The sequence below is a fragment of the Diceros bicornis genome, chromosome 4 (genome assembly GCF_020826845.1).
Source record: "Diceros bicornis minor isolate mBicDic1 chromosome 4, mDicBic1.mat.cur, whole genome shotgun sequence".
In the NCBI taxonomy this organism is placed as follows: Eukaryota; Metazoa; Chordata; class Mammalia; order Perissodactyla; family Rhinocerotidae; genus Diceros; species Diceros bicornis.
Genome location: NC_080743.1, coordinates 15,199,913 through 15,218,134, shown reverse-complemented (window position 1 = coordinate 15,218,134; position 18,222 = coordinate 15,199,913). Strand labels below are relative to the sequence as shown.

Genomic DNA, 18,222 nt, shown 5'->3' with positions numbered 1-18,222 from the left:
GTGCACGCGCTCCGCTGCTGGCGGCACAGGTTCGGATCCCAGGCATGCACCGACGCACCACTTCTCTGGCCATGCTGAGGCCACGTCCCACATACAGCAACTAGAAGGATGTACAACTATGACATACAACTATCTACTGGGGTTTTGGGGGAAAAAATAACTAAATAAATAAAATTAAAAAAAAAAACTCATTTTAATATTTTCAAAAGGTAAAGTAATACTACATTGGTTAACACCAAAGCACGATCCTGCCTTATCAGTTATCTCCTGTAGTCCACAAGTACCATAAAAATGACCAAATAAGAAATCAAATACATCAATAACGACACCAGCAACAACAAAAACAGACAAAATAGATAAAACCCATCAATGAAGCAACCAATGAAAGCAATGTTTTGGGATTGGCTGAAGATTTCAAACATCCCAAATTACCTCTCCCTCGCCCTCCATGAGGTGCAAGAGGGACTGGGCCGCATCTTCCTTGGCAGCCAATGACTGCTGAATGTGAAGTGATGTTTTCTACAGGTTCTAAACAACCATGAAAGAAATGTGTACCATTCCAAAACTATTATAAGTTGGGTCATGAAACAGGCTAAGTTCCATTTTACTATGGACTATTTTTCACATGTTTACATTTTCCTTTCAAATCAACCACCTAAAATTTCAAATAGGACTTATAGTCCAAGAAAGCAGGCTAACTCTATTTCCTATCTCACTAATAGAAAAGAAATAAAAAAGGAAATAAATCCACAATAACCACCCTCCAAAATGGCCCTCAATGATTCTCCCTTCCTGGTAATCATACCTTATTCCACACTGAATAGGGCTAACCTGTGTAACCCACAGCATACTGTAGAAATGATGGAGTGTGATTTCTGAGGCTAGAACGTAATAGTCACTACTGCTTCCATCTTGCTTTCTCTTGGCTCACTTCCTCTGGGGGAAGCCAGGTGTCAGGTTGCGAAGACACTCAAGCAGGCCTATAGAAAAGTCCATGTGGGGGGCCGGCCCTGTGGCGTAGTGGTTAAGTGCTCAGGCTCCGCTGCTGGCGGCCTGGGTTCGGATCCCGGGCGCGCACCAAGGCACAGCTTGTCAGGCCATGCTCTGGCAGCGTCCCACATAAAGTGGAAGAAGATGGGCATGGATGTTAGCCCAGGGCCAGTCATCCTGAGCAAAAAGAGGAGGATTGGCATGGATGTTAGCTCTGGGCTGATCTTCCTCACAAAAAAAAAAAAAGAGAGAGAAAAGTCCACGTGCTAAGCAACTTAGGTTTTCTCTCAACAGGTAGCACCAACACGCCATTTGTGTAAGTGAGCTGTCTTGGGAGCACATTCTCCAGCTCCAGTCAAGCCTTCAGATGACTACAACTGCACAGAAGACCTTAAGCCAGAACCACCCAGATAAGCCACTTCCAAATTCTTGACCCTCAGAAACAATGGTATAATAAACGTTTACTGTTGTTGTTTTTCTCCTTTTTTTTTTTTTTTTTTTTTGGTGAGGAGATCAGCCCTGTGCTAACATCTGCCAATCCTCCTCTTTTTTTTGCTGAGGAAGACTGGCCCTGGGCTAACAGCTGAGCCCATCTTCCTCCACTTTTATATGGGACGCCGCCACAGCATGGCTTGCCAAGCAGTGCATCGTGCGCACCCGGGATCCGAACTGGTGAACCCCAGGCCACCGCAGTGGAGCGTGCACACTTAACTGCCTGTGCCACTGGGCCGGCCCTCTGTTGTTGTTTTTGAATAGGAAAATAACTTTATTTTGTTTGGGGGAGAGGGCAGGTGTCCCGTCTCAGAACTTCTGGAATTGCTTCTTGGGGCCAGCAGCCTTGGTGACCTTGAGCATGTTGAAGCACATGGTCTTGCTTAGGGGCCGGCACTTGCCCACTGTGATGACATCACTGATCTGGATGTTCCTGAAGCAGAGGCGCAGGTGCATGGACATGTTCTTATGGCATTTCCCAAAGCGGCTGCACTTTTGGATGTAGTAGAGGTCGTCTCTGCAGATGACAACGGTCCTCTGCATCTTCATCTTGGTCACCATGCCAGACAAGATCACCCTCGGATGGAGAAACTACCAGTAAACAGCCGTTTCTTGTCAATGTAGGTGCCCTCAATGGCTTCCTTGGGAATCTTGAAGCCCAGATCGATGCTCCTGCAGTATTGCAGGAGCTTCTCCTTGCCAGTTCCTCCAAGCAGGAGCCTCTTCTTATTCTGCAAGACGGTCAATTGCTTTTGGTAGGCATGCTCAGTCCAGGAGTCACTCTTCGTCTAACATACGTGGCTTCAGAATTAAATACCAAAACGAGAGGCTCCCTGGATTAGCCTTTAGGACTCAGTTCTCACAGAACTAACTCTAAGGCCCAAGACCTCCAGAAAACTACCCCATAAACCTTGAATTTTAAGAAGATAACTCCGAAGACACTTGAGCCTCCATTAAACCCCAAGTACGGAGACCCCAGGATTTAAAAGGCTCTAACCTAGATTAATGCAAAAACATGCACCCTCTGCCCAACTTAACCTCTAGGAAATTGAGGACCCCTGGAATTAACCCCAAAACAGGGGCGCAGGGTACAACTCTCCAGAATGTGCCCCTGAGGCCCAGGGAAGGCCCTGCAGCCTTGGCACCAGCCCTGAGCCCACACCTAAATTTCACTGTTTTTTGAAGACACTAAGTTTTGGGTAATTTATTACAAGATAACTAATATAACCGTGGAACCAGTACTAACAGCAAAATAAAGACAAATTTCCAAAAATTAGAAAGTGTGCAGACAGCTGAGAAAGAAGAGGAGGCGACAGTCCAGAATAGGTTCCAGAAGGGATATAGCAAGGGGGTAACATTTGCTAAGGGGAGCCTCAAAGACCACCAGGCCTGGAGCCGACAGGTATGAGGGCAGGATTGAAGAAGAGGGATTGAAAATGGGAGGTTAAATGAAAGTCTGTGTCCCAAACTATAGTAGTCCCACATCTCATTCTACTCCCTGCTCCTTTCCCTCTATCTCTGAATAGGAAGACGGCTTGCAGAAAAACAAATTTGCAACCAGGGAACATTCCTCTTTAAAAATATTTAAGGGGCTGGCCCGGTGGTGCACTGGTGAAGTTCGGTGCACTCCGCTCAGATCTCAGGCATGGACCTACACCACTCATCAAGCCATGCTGTGGTGGCATCCCACATACAAAATAGAGGAGGACGCGCACGGATGTTAGCCCAGGGCCACTCTTCCTCAAGCAAAAAGAGGAAGATTGGCGACAGGTGTTAACTCAGGGCCAATCTTCCTCACAAAAAAAAAAAATTATTTGGACTGCCTGGGGAGCGTAAGTCTTCAAGGGTGAGTGATGGGTCTCCCAGAGTGAGGCCTTCTTCATTCTGTGTCCACGGGTGGCCTGCCTACTAGGCTATTCCCAGACCATTCATCCTAAAGAAAAGCCTGCCAATCAACACACCTCAAAGAAGTAAACTGAACCCAGTTGACCTTCCTGGTCACCTATTCATGGGAGAGACAAACATAAAACAACTCCACAAACCCATACTCTCCACCTAAGAAAATCAATCTAGTCACCAACTAAGCTTTGACACTTGAGAAGAAAACCATCAGCACAAGAATGAAAGCCCAAGGTAAGCAGACAAAAATGACCCCAAAGGAAGTAAGATAATTCAAGAAATAGAAGAGAAATTTTAGGGGCTGGTCCCATGGCATAGCAGTTAAGTGCGCGCACTCCGCTGCTGGCGGCCCTGGTTCAGACCCCGGGCGCGCACCGATGCACCGCTTGCCGGGCCATGCTGTGGCAGTGTCCCATATAAAGTAGAGGGAGATGGGCACGGATGTTAGCCCAGGGCCAGTCTTCCTCAGCAAAAAGAGGAGGATTGGCATAGATGTTAGCTCAGGGCTGATCATCTTCACAAAAAAAAAAAAGAGAGAGAAATTTTAAATGGTAGATATAGCCCTCCCTTTTCAGATTATGATTATTCTATATGTTATCCTTGTCACTTTGTATATTACTATTAGTGTATTATTGTGGATTGCTGTAACTGAGTGCTATCAAGTCAGAGAGGTGGGGATAGCAAAAGCCTACCAAGCTTCCATTTAGAGAATGAGCAGAGGTATCTGAATTATAAGAAATAAAATTTTCTCTTTAAAGAGCACTTTATAATTTATATATTACACATACAGACACACAGTGCAGAGTGGTAATTCTAAGAAAAACAGAATCTACAGCTAAAAATTGCTCTCTCTGCAATATTAGTTCAATCTCGTTAACAGATGGGAGAGTTAGGAAAGTACTCAATGCAGTGGTATCCTAACAATAAAAAGACTTTTCAGAACTTGAAAACATTATGCTAAGTGAAAGAACATCAAACACGAAAGATCAGATATTGTATGATTCTATTTATATGAAATGTCCAAAATAGGCACATCCATAGAGACAGAAGGTAGATTAGTAGTTGCCAAGGGCTGGGGGGGGGGGGTGTGGGCGTTTAGGAGAGAAAAGGGAGTGATTACTACTAGGTAGCGGTTTCTTTTTGGGGTGATAAAAATGTTCTGGAATTAGAAAGTGGTACTGGTTGTACAACTCTGTGAATATACGAAAAACCACTGAATTGTACGCTTTAAAGGAGTGAATTTTATAGTATGTGAATTATATCTCAATAATGCTATTTTTTAAAAAAAGGCTTTTCAGAGAAAAAAGGCTATGGTTCCAAATTGATGTTTGGCAAAGCTTATACAAAAAAATTTTGTGAATCACTTGAGCAAAGGACAGACTGAGCTTAGAGAAAAGCCTATGCCAGGGCTTGTTTTAATCTAAATAGGCAAGAAATCTTTCTGGTAATTCTGAATAAAGCTTTCAAATGATCACAAACTGTTTAACTTTCCCAAGTAGTTCTGATCGTATTTTCTTAATAACTTTCTTCATAAAAATAGTTTTCCCTAATCTAAATGCTTCGCATATAGCAAATACAATTAAAAATAATTTAACAAATATTTCTTAGAAAAGAATTTATCTTGGAACAGTCACAGTCTGAGATCATACGTTTATCCCCTAGAAGATTCCTAGGATGTTTCTCAGATATCGAGCCTTTCTTGTGGTATTCATCTATTTTGTTTTCCATAATGATTCTTTTTTAATTTATCAAATCTTTGCAACTTAAACAACAAATTTAAAGTAAGTACAATGAACACTTGGCAAAATATTTTTTAAAGTTGCATGTTATAAAGAAACTTTGGAGCAATTAGGTATATTGTTGGCCATAGCAGAAAAAAATGCAAAGTGTCTAGCAATTCTTCTCCTTACAAACCATTTAGGACTTAACCATCTACAGAACAGAAAGATAAAAAGCATTTGACAAAATACAACATCTTTTTATGATAAAAACTCTCAGCAAATTGGGTATAGAAGGAATATACCTCAACATAATAAAGGCCATATATGACAAGCCCACAGCTGACATCACACTCAATGGTGAAAGGCTAAAAGCTTGTTTCCCCCTCAGATCAGGAACAAGACAAGGATGTCCACTCTCACCTCTCCTATTCAACATAGTACTGCAAGTCCTAGCCAGAGCATTAGGCAAGAAAGAGAAAGAAAAGGCACCCAAGTCAGAAAGAAAGAAGTAAAAGTGTCTGTTTGCACCTCATATGAGCTTATATACAGAAAATCCTAAAGACTCCACCAAAAAACTGTCAGAATTATTAAACTCAGTAAAGTTGCAGGATACAAAGTTGATATATAAAAACCAGTTGCATATCTATACACTAACAACAAACTATCAGAAAGAGAAATCAGAAAAGCAATCCCATTTATAATACCATCAAAAAGAATAAAATACTTAGGAATAAATTTAACCTAGGAGGTGAAAAATCTGTACACTGAAAACTGTAAGACTTTGATGAAGAAACTGAAGAAGACACAAATAAATGGAAAGATATCTCGTGTTCATGGTTCAGAAGAATTAATATTGTTAAAATGTCCATACTACCTACAGCCGTCTATAAATTCATTGCTATCCTTATGAAATTCCAACAGCATTTTTCACAGAAATAGAAAAAACAATCCTAAAATTTGTATGGAACCACAAAAGACTCCAAAGAGCCAAAGTAATCCTGAGAAAGAACAAAACTGGAGGCATCACACATCCTGATTTCCACCTATATTACGAAGCTATAGTAATCACATGGTATGGTACTGGCAAAAAAATAGACACATAGACCAACGGAACAGAATCGAGAGCAGAAATAAACCCTTGCATACAAGGTCAACCAGTATTTGACAATGGAGCCAAGAATACTGAATGGGGAAAGCACAGTCTCTTCAATGAATGGTGGTGGGGAAACCGGATAGCCACGTGCAGAAGAATGAAATTGGACCCCTGTCTTACACTACTTATAAAAATTAACTCAAAATGAATTAAAGATTTAAACATAAGACCTGAAATTCCTAAAAGAAAACACAGGGAAAAAGCTCCTTGACATTGTTCTTGCAATGATTTTTTGGATATGAAATCAAAAGCACAAACAACAAAAGCAAAAATAAACAAGCGGGACTACATCAAACTAAAAAGCTTCTGCATAGCAAAAGAAACAATCAACAAAATGAAAAGGCAACCTGTGGAATGGAAGAAAATGTTTGCAAACCATCTATCTGATTAGCGGTTAATATCTAAAATACAGAAGAAATCTATACAACTCAACAGCAAAAAAACAAACAATCTGATTAAAAAATGGACAGAGGACCTAAATAGACATTTTTCCAAAGAAGACACAAATGGCCAACAGGTACATGAAAAAGTGCTCAACATCACTAATCACCAGGGAAACACAAATCAAAACCACGAGATATCACCTCATACCTGTTAGAATGGCTATTATCAAAAAGACAAGAGAAGTGTTGGTGAGGATGCACAGAAAAGGGAACTCTGGTGCACTGTTGGTGGGAATGCAAACTGATACAGTGACTATGGAAAACAACATGGAGGCTCCTCAAAAAATTAAAACTAGAACTACCACATGATCCAGCAATCCCACTTCTGGATACATATCCAAAGGAAATGAAATCACTACCTTAAGATATCTGCACTCCTATGTTCACAATAGCCAATATTTGGAAACAACCTAAGTGGTCCCTCGATGGATGAATGGATAAAGAAGAAGTGGTATATATATACATTTATATATATACAATGGAATATAATTCGCCCATGAGAAAGAAGAAAATCTTGCTATTTGCGACAATATCAATGGACTCTGAAGGCATTATGCTAAGTAAGATACGTCAGACAGAGAAAGACAAACACTGTATGGTAACACTTACATGTGGAATCTGAAAAATCCAAACCCATAGAAACAGAGTAGAATGGTGGCTGCCAGTGGCTAGTGGGTGGAGGAAACAGGGAGATGTTGGCGAAAGGGTACAAACTTCCAGTTAGAAGATGAATAAGTTCTGGGGATCTAATGTACAGCATAGCAACTATAGTTAACAGTACTGTAGTATATAATTCAAAGTTGCTAAGAGAGTAAATCTTAAATGGTCTCACCACACACACAAAAAAGAACGGTAATTATGTGACGTGATGGAGGTGTTAACTAACATTACTGTGGTAATTATTTTACAATATATGTGTGCCAAAAATCATCACATTGTACACCTTAAACTCACACAACGTTATATGTCAATTAGATCTCAATAAAGCTGGAAAAAAAAATCAAAAAAAAAAGGAACAGAAAAATAAGGCTGTCTATATCCAATAGTAAAAGGAAGAGGAAATAACTTTTCCATAAAAAAAAGTAAATATATTCTGTCTATTGCAAACTTACAAGTATAAAAATATAAGGAAAGGGGCCAGCCCAGTGGCGCAGCGGTTAAGTGCGCACGCTCCGCTCCGGCGGCCCGGCGTTCCTAGGTTCAGATCCCAGGCGCGCACCAATGCACTGCTTGTCAAGCCATGCTGTGGCAGCGTCCCATGTAAAGCAGAGGAAGATGGGCATGGGTGTTAGCCCAGGGCCAATCTTCCTCAACAAAAAAGAGAAGGATTGGCATCGGGTGTTAGCTCAGAGCTGATCTTCCTCACAAAAAAATAAATTAAAAAACATTAGAAGAATAATTATTTTTAAAAAAATAAGGAAAAATGTAAACAATTCAGGAGATGATACTGTAAGCAATAACTAAAATATACATACACAGAAAAATCTTGAGAGGATGAAAGACTATGGTCAGTACAGCTTTAAAAAAAGCAGAATCAAGGCTTAGGGTACAAGGTATTAGAATACGTAAAGCTTTCCACACAAAGCATGAATTCACACATCAATTACAGATGCAATTACAGATGTAATTTATGTGAAAAAAGACAGCATTAATCTCTAAAATCTACCATAAAAATGATATTATGCTAAGATAAAACTGGTCATACGTGATTTTCAAAGCTGTTTTAAGTAGGAAGAATTATAAACAGACCACTTTGCAAGCATTCTCTTTTGATATAAAATTTAAATGTCAATTGTAAACAAATTACCCATCAATTTAAAATTCAGTGATCATCACAGTTTACACATTAGGGTATTAATACCTAGCCTTTTTTCTCTGCCTAAATACTTACATAATATACTACATACATGTTATTGTTTTTTCTTATTGCAAAATTACAATCATACTCTCTATAAAGCTTTACATATTACTCTTTTCACTTAACATATATTCCCATGTGGGGCCGGTCCCGTGGCTTAGTGGTTAAGTGTGCACGCTCCGCTACTGGTGGCCCGGGTTCGGATCCCGGGTGCACACCGACACACCGCTTGTCTGGCCATGCTGAGGCCGCATCCCACATACAGCAACTAGAAGGATGTGCAACTATGACATACAACTATCTACTGGGGCTTTGGGGAAAAAAAAGGAGGTGGATTGGCAATAGATGTTAGCTCAAGGCTGGTCTTCCTCAGCAAAAAGAGGAGGATTGGCAGGGATCTTAGTTCGGGGCTGATCTTCCTCACAACAAAACAAAACAAAACAAAACATATATTCCCATGTCATTAAAAATGATTGGAAACATGTTTATGTCATTATAATATTTCAAATTATGGATGAACCATAATTTGGCATTAGACTGTTTCCAGTTTTTCATTAATATTAAAATGCCACAGTGAATATTTTTATATATAAATCTATTTATTCGATCACTTTCTTGGAAAAAAATATCTAGAACTACGATTTATAACTAAAGAATCTTAACGTTTTTAAAACTCTAGATGTAAGGTGAATGGCTTTCCATTAGGATACTTATATGCCTCACCCATAACCCAGAATATATGAAACCGGCCACCTAAAGTATATGTTTACATGTCTACCTCTCTAAAGAGACTGTAAGCTCTTGTAAGAACTTATGTGCATGTTATCTTCATCTTTGTATCCAGGTATCTACCACATAGTAGATGCTAAATAAATGGCTACTGAATGGAATTACAGCACAATGTCAAAACTGTACTTCTCCAGCTGAAAAAGAATGGGAAATCCTCATTAGGAACATATATGTCCTACCTCTGCTGCTGAAGCAAAGGAATCAGTCGATGCGATGCTCAAGGTGTCTCGCAGGCCAAAGTCATCCACGTTCCCCTTCATGGTGATATCTGTATCTTTATCTGAAAGATAAAAGATGAAAAGTTTAGAAATTGATATTCCTCGTCACTGTCATATTTCATATTCTATAGTTGGTTTTCTTTCTTTCTTTTTTTTTTTTTTTGCTTCAGTATTTAGACTACTGGAATCTAAAAGGAAAACAATACAAATCAATGGGATATAATCTGACAAGACTCTCAAAGTGTGTTCATTGCTTGACTGACTCTGAAATACTGCCAAGCAGAGGAGAAAGTGCTATAAAGCAGACACGTTTACTGTAAAAAGGGATTAAACTTAATTTCAGACTGAAAAAGCTTTTGAATATATAAAAACTTAAAATCGTATATAACAACTAGAGTTGGATTACCTACCATACATGGTAAAATCAGCATATACCACAGGTAGTTTGAAACAAAGCAATTTTAGTTGCAAGTGGCCTTACCCAAACTGGGCGAACTGGTAGGTTCCATTAGAATTAAATGAATTATTAACATAAAATGTTGTCTGGCCAGTCACTTGTGATAAGCGGATGAATTAAAACAATTCAAGAAGATATGTCTGAATTCTTCAGTCTTTAAGGCCTACTTTAAAACACTGAAAGGCCATAAATGACAGACTAAAACAGATGGACCTAGTAGATATATACAGAACACTCCATCCAAAAACCAAAGAATACACGTTCTTTTCAAATGCACATGGAACATTCTCCAGGATTGATCACATATTAGGCCACAAAACAAGTCAACATAAATTTAAGAAGACTGAAATAATACCAAGCATCTCTTCTGACCACAACGGTATGAAACTGGAAATCAACTACAGGAAGAAAATCAGAAAAGCCACAAATATGTGGAGATTAAACAAAAGGCTACTGAACAACGACTGGGTCAACGAAGAAATCAAAGGAGAAATCAAAAAATACCCGGAGACAAATGAAAATGAAAATACGACATGCCAGAATTTATGGGATACAGCAAAAGCAGTTCTAAACGGGAAGTTTATAGCAATACAGGCCTATCTCAACAAACAAGAAAAATCTCAAATAAACAATCTAAGAATGCACCTAAAGGAACTAGAAAAAGAAGAACAAAGCCCAAAAGCAGTAGAAGAAGGGAAATAATAAAAATCAGAGCACAAATAAATGAAATAGAGAATAAAAAAACAATAGAAAAAATTAATAAAACCAACAGCTGGTTCTTTAAAAAGACAAACAAAATTGACAAACCTTTAGCTAGACTTACTAAGAAAAAAAGAGAGAGGGCTCAAATAAGTAAAATCAGAAATGAAAGAGGAGAAATTACAACGGACACCTCAGAAATACAAAAGATTATAAGAGAATACTATAAAAAGCTATATGCCAACAAATAGGACAATCTGGGAGAAATAGATAAATTCTTAGAATCATACAACCTTCCAAAACTGGATCGAGAAGAAATAGAGAATTTGAATAGACCAATCACCACTAAGGAGATCGAAACGGCAATCAAAAACCTCCCCAAAAATAAAAGTCCAGGACCAGATGGCTTCCCTGGTGAATTCTACCAAACATTCAAAGAAGACTTAATACCTATCCTTCTCAAACTCTTCCAAAAATTGAGGAGCGGGGGAAGCTCCATAACTCATTCTACGAAGCTGACATTACCCTGATACCAAAACCAGACAAGGACAACACAAAAAAAAGAAAATTACAGGCCAATATCACTGATGAACATCGATGCAAAAATCCTCAACAAAATACTAGCAAATCACATACAACAATACATTAAAAAGATTATACACCATGATCAGGTGGGATTTATTCCAGGGATGCAAGGATGGTTCAACATCTGCAAATCAATCAACGTGATGCACCACATTAATAAAATGAAGAATAAGAATCACATGATCATCTCAATAGATGCAGAGAAAGCATTTGACAAGATACAGCATCCATTTATGATAAAAACTCTGAATAAAATGGGTATAGAAGGAAAGTACCTCAACATAATAAAGGCCATATACAACAAACCCACAGCTAATATCATCCTCAATGGTGAAAAACTGAAAGCTATCCCTCTAAGAACAGGAACCAGACAAGGATGCCCACTCTCACCACTCCTATTTAACATAGTACTGGAAGTCCTAGCCAGAGCAATTAGGCAAGAAAAAGAAATAAAAGGGATCCAAACTGGAAAGAAGTGAAACTGTCACTATTTGCAGATGATGTGATTTTATACATAGAAAACCCTAAGGAATCCACCAGAAAACTTTTAGAAGTAATAAACGAATACGGTAAAGTTGCAGAATACAAAATCAACATACAAAAATCAGTGGCATTTCTATACACTAGCAACGAAGTAGCAGAAAGAGAAATTAAGAATACAATCCCATTTACAATTGCAACAAAAAGAATAAAATACCTAGGAATAAACTTAACCAAAGAGGTGAAAGATCTGTACACTGAAAACTATAAAACATTGCTGAAAGAAATTGAAGAAGACACAAAGAATTGGAAAGATATTCCGTGCTCTTGGATTGGAAGAATTAACATAGTTAAGATGTCCATACTTCCTAAAGCAATCTATAAATTCGATGCAGTCCCTATCAAAGTTCCAACAACATTTTTCATAGAAATAGAACAAAGAATCCTAAAATTTATACGGAACAACTAAAGACCCCGAATTGCTAAAGGAATCCTGAGAAAAAAGAACAAAGCTGGAGGTATCACACTCCCTGATTTCAAAATATACTACAAAGCTATAGTGACCAAAACAGCATGGTGCTGGCACAAAAACAGACACACAATGGAATAGAATCGAAAGCCCAGAAATAAACCCACACATCTATGGACAGCTATTCTTCGACAAAGGAGCCAAGAACATACAACAGAGAAAGGAAAGTCTCTTCAACAAATGGTGTTGGGAAAACTGGACAGCCACATGCAAAAAAATGAAAGTAGACCATTACCCTACACCATACACAAAAATTAACTCAAAATGGATTAAAGACTTGAATGTAAGACCTGAAACTATGAAACTTCTAGAAGAAAACATAGGCAGTATGCTCTTCGACATTGGTCTTAGCAACATATTTTCAGGCACCATGTCTGACTGGGCAGGACAAAACAATAGAAAAAATAAACAAATGGGACTACATCTAACTAAAAAGCTTCTGCACAGCAAAGGAAACCATCAACAAAACGAAAAGACAACCTAACAATTGGGAGAAGATATTTGCAAACCATACATCTGATGAGGGCTTAATCTCCAAAAAGAACTCATGCATCTCAACAACAAAAAAAACTAACAACCCAATTAAAAAATGGGCAAAAGATCTGAACAGACATTTCTCCAAAGAAGATATACTGATGGCCAAGAGGCACATGAAAAGATGTTCAACATCATTAACTATCAGGGAAATGCAAATCAAAACTACAATGAGATATCACCTCACACCCGTCAGAATGGCTATAATTAACAAGACAGGAAACAACAAGTGTTGGAGAGGATGTAGAGAGAAGGGAACTCTCATACACCACCGCTGGTGGGAGTGCAAACTGGTGCAACCACTATGGAAAACAGTACAGAGATTCCTCAAAAACTTAAGGATAGAACTACCATATGATCCAGCTATTCCACTGCTGGGTATTTATCCAAAGAACGCGAAAACACCAATGCATAAAGATACATGCACCCCTGTGTTCACTGCAGCGTTATTCACAATAGCCAATATTTGGAAGCAACCTAAGTGCCCATCAAGGGACGACTGGATAAAGAAGATGTGGTATATATACACAATGGAATACTATTCAGCCATAAGAAACAACGAAATCCAGCCATTTGTGACAACATGGATGGACATTGAGGGTATTATGCAAAGTGAAATAAGTCAGAGGGAAAAGGTCAAATACCGTATGATCTCACTCATTAAGTAGTAGATAATAACAACAACAAACAAACACATAAAGACAGAGATTGGATTAGTGGTTACCAGAGGGGAAGCGGGGAGGGAGGAGGGCGAAAGGGATAATTAGGCACATGTGTGTGGTGATGGGGTGTAATCAGTATTTGGGTGGTGAACATGAGAACATGATGTAGTCCATGCAGAAATAGAAGTATAATGATGTACACCTGAAATTTATACAATGGTATAAACCAATGTTACCACAATAAACAAAAATTAAAAAAAAGAAAAAAAAACAAGAAACACTGAAAGGCCAAAAATGATCAGATCTAGGTCTCTGATGTTTACTTTGCTTACTTGAGGGTCAAATATAATTGCCCCAATGATTTTTTTTCTTTTGTGAGGAAGATCAGCCCTGAGCTAACATCCATGCTAATCCTCCTCTTTTTGCTGAGGAAGACTGGCGCTGAGCTAACATCTATTGCCAATCCTCCTCCATTTTTTTCCCCCAAAGCCCCAGTAGATAGTTGTATGTCATAGTTGCATATCCTTCTAGTTGCTGTACGTGGGATGCGGCCTCAGCATGGCCGGAGAAGTGGTGCGTCGGTGCGCGCCCGGGATCCGAACCCGGGCCGCCAGTAGCTGAGCGTGCGCACTTAACCACTAAGCCACGGGGCTGGCCGGCCCCAATGATTTTAAAGGGCTGAAAAAGTTTAAATACATTTGCAAACGGTTAATCTGGCCAATGGTTAATCTGGCCAAACCAAGACAGCCTACCTATTAACAATACACAGCATTCTGAATGTGGGTGTCACTATCCTCACATACTAGCAACAGGAATCTGTTAACATTAAATTTCCAAATAAACATATATTTGCTTACAGATGTGACTACATTGTAGCAAATAACTGATATGCTTCAAAATTTATCACAAGTATCAAAAAGCAAAGAACAAAATATGTACAGATTTTTATTATTTTGATTCTTAATCTGCTAAATTTGTCAAATACTTTATCTTTAAAAAGAAACCAGAAATCTCTTTGGCTTTCATTCATTCAAATTTCTACTCCATCATTTTCCCCAAAATAAAGTTCATTACCTTTACCAGAAATTTTCTAAGTCCTATTTAAAACCCCCACCTACCAGAAAACACAGATATTTTGTGACTCTATACAGGGAGTGTAGAGTTTTTTTAATCCAAACCATTAATTTAGTTTAAACTCAAAAGTTTTGCAACCAATTTATATTCCAAGCTCTAAGCCAAGCAGAGAGCTAATAAGCCATAATTGGTACAAGGTTCACTCCTATTAAGTATCAAAAATAACCAAACACGTAGCATATTTTTTTCCTACTTTATATTTGGTGGGACCATATTTGACATTTTAACCATTTATCTTCCAAGTTTAAATTATAATTGCTTTCAGATGAAGTTTACATCAATCTTTTTAAAAGTATCTAACATCTTAAAATTCTTCTACTACTAAATGACTATTAAGGGAACAAAATTTGAGGTTAAATTATTCTGTTTTCAAAAATACATGTTCTTTTAGAAATTTAAATTTTTTTCATCAAACCTGAGAACAAAACAACATAACTGTTTTACACTTACAAACAGCTATAAAACTGGGATTTCTGGATACTCAATTATCAAGAAAAATTCCCATTATTCTCTTTTCAGTGCATATGATTTAAAAAATTGCACACACAAACTTTGAGAGATTATTTATAAAATTTAATAGGCATTTACAATTTTCAAACCTTTATCTTCTTAATTATTTTCCACTGTCAGTATTAACTGTGCGAAAAGAAATCACTGTACAATTTTCACTATGCCAAAGCACTTTTAAAGCAAGATTAAATTACAAGTCAATTAAGTTAAATCTTGGTTCCATATGCCTTTTGCTATTTTCAGAGTGGAACACAGACATTTATCTTATGTCACTTTACCTTTCAGACATTACCCATGAGCTGTTAAAAGTCTGTTTTACTTCACTCAACAGTAACCAGCCATTCAACGTCATCCAGATCAGTTACCATGGTTGTACTTTATTTAAAAAAAAACAAAATCTAACAAAGAAAAATGGCTCAGAGGAACTGGAAAGATTTACTCATTATATCCAACTTCATAAACCACAGACCATACCTCTCATGTCAGTAATTGTTATGATTCCTGGAATGGCAGCTTAACAATTATGAAGAGAAATAATACATCTGTTTTTTAGATAAGCCAGTAAAAAGAAAGAATATTGGGCAATATCTCAAACTAACTTCCTTCATGCATCCAATCAAAATTTAAAATACTCTTTCTAGAAGGATGTGCAGCTATGACATACAACTATCTACTGAGGCTTTGGGGGAAAAATAAATAAATAAAATTTAAAAAAAATACTCTTTCTAAAAAAGTATCACCTCTTGATTGTGTTATTGAAAGACAGGGACAGCACGGAAAATTGAAAACTGAGAGCTTCATCTTAGTCAATATTTTCAGAAACTTCTTACCGAATTTTTCTTAGCAGAAAAAAATGCTAAAACCACAATGAGACATCATTACACACCTAACTAGAATGATTAAATTGGAAAAAATGACAATTTTTTTTGTTAAGGATGTACAACAACAGAAACTCTCACCACTGGTGGAAATATCAATTCGTAGAACCACTTTGAAAGTTTGGCCTTTTCTATGAAAGTTCGAGACTGCATTCTCTATGATCTAGCAATTCTATCCTCAGCTGTGTTTTACAGAAATGCATGCTTATGTGCATAAGGATGTTCATAATAGCACTGTCTACAATTAGCACCAAACTGGAAAAAACCAACCACCTATCTGTCATAGAATACACAAACTGTGGTACATTCATACAATGAAATACTGTACAACAATCATAGTGAATGAATTGCTGCTACATGCAAGAACATGGATTAAACTCACAATATGTTGAGTGAAGAAGTCTATGTATGATTTCATTCACATAAAATTCAAAACCAGGCAAAATTAAACTACAGTGATCAGGACTACACATTTAGCTGGTAAAATTATAAAGAAAAGGGAGGAAGTAATTAGCATGAGCAACAGGACAGTGATTAGTTTTGAGGGTAGGTGGGAGGAGTACTGATTGGGAGGGGGTTCACAGAACCTTCTAGAGAGTTGGCAATGTTTTATTTTTTGATCTACATGATAGTTACACAAGAAGGTGTGATACATCACTGTACTTGTTTTGTGCACTTTCCTCTAAAGGTCTAAATAGAAGGAAACAAAAGAAAACAATGTATTTATGTATCTTGGCCCCAAATGGCCGAGAGCAGAAAAAATAATGAAGTATTTCAATGTTGGCAGTGAGGTTGTAAATTATTATTAGAGATGAATTTTATTCCCTGATAGAAGAAGCATCAAGAATGATGCAAAGTTCAAAAAGTCAAAAGATCTGATGAGTGTGTTAAGTAGAATAGCAAACAGAAAATAATTTATCTGCATCCTACAGGGAAATACTATAGTAATAGTAGAGTCTAATGCCACACATATAACACAGCCTTTTTTCTCCTGGTTCATCAATCATCCTTTACCATTTAGTGACTGGTTTAGAATTTTAAGTGGGAATGTTCAGGTGAGGATAATCAACTATTTGCAGGAAGACACAGAAACTTAGAGATGCTTGCTATTTAATGACAACAATAAAAGTGTGATGAAATTAATAAACATTTATTTTGCACTTACGACTTGCCAGAAACCAAGTTACATGCTTGATATATATCATCTCATAATTCTCACAGTAATTCTTTGAGATAGGTACTATTATTTTTTTGTTTTATATATCAAAGAGCTAGGGTACAGAAAGTTTAAGTAACTGGTCCATATTCACATAGTTAAGAAACGGAATGGCAGGATTCAAACCCAGGTCATCTGACACCAGAGTCCATGCTATGAAAGTATGGAGCTGTGGTGTCCAATATGGTAGCCGCTAGCCACACATGTCTACTGGGCACAGGAAATGTGGCTAGTCAGAATGGAGATGTGCTGTAAGCGTGAAACACACAATGGATTTTGAAAACGTTGTACCAAAATATAGAAAATATCTTATTAAAATTAATTTCACCTCTTTCATTTTACTTTTTCATGTGGCTACTAGAAAATTCAGTTCCATTTGTGGCTCACATTATATTTCTATTGGACAGCACTGTTAGAGCATTCCTGTCTCATATCTTATCTATAGTCCAAAGAGCTTACAAGTTCTTCACAGGATTCAGATTCAACTCACATTTTTTGAGCAACTCCTATGAGCCCAAGGCATTCTGCTAAGTGCTTTCACGGACGATTTATTTCATTTAATACATGTAACTGTTAGACAAGAATAGCCTAATTATGTACAAGAATGTGTTATTGTAACTAGAACAAAAAAAGCCATTTTCTAATCAAAATCTTGAGCGGCTCCTCGTCTGGTTTTCAAAGCTTTCCACAATCTCTGTTCACCCCACCTATCCGACCTTGTTTTCTATTAATTACTAAAAGACCCCTCAGCTTGAGCTGAATACATTCACTCTACTCCCACTCGCCACAGAGAAACGCAGTGGGTAACCGCTCGCGCTTTGGAGTCAGCCAGCTAGCATGCAGATCCCAATTCCAATCCCGATCCCCATCCAGGTCCGAGCTGTGCTACTTACTATCTAGGTAAACTGGGAATAACAATATTGATTTCAGAGTTGTCATAAAGATTAAGTGAGAGATTTTATGGAGGCACAATAT

At 37.8% G+C, this 18,222-nt stretch overlaps 1 protein-coding gene and 1 pseudogene across 2 annotated transcripts in view; both read right to left on the bottom strand.

The window, feature by feature from the left end:
- MIGA1 (mitoguardin 1) overlaps positions 1 to 18,222 on the bottom strand; it is an 83,036-nt gene that overhangs the window by 17,721 nt on the left and 47,093 nt on the right. For both annotated transcript variants that reach the window (XM_058538357.1, XM_058538358.1), the window contains exon 8: positions 9,525 to 9,625. In XM_058538357.1, the coding sequence (XP_058394340.1) occupies positions 9,525 to 9,625 (101 nt within the window). The remainder of the gene's footprint in view (positions 1 to 9,524; positions 9,626 to 18,222) is intronic.
- Positions 1,478 to 9,504, bottom strand: LOC131405016 (small ribosomal subunit protein uS17-like; annotated as a pseudogene).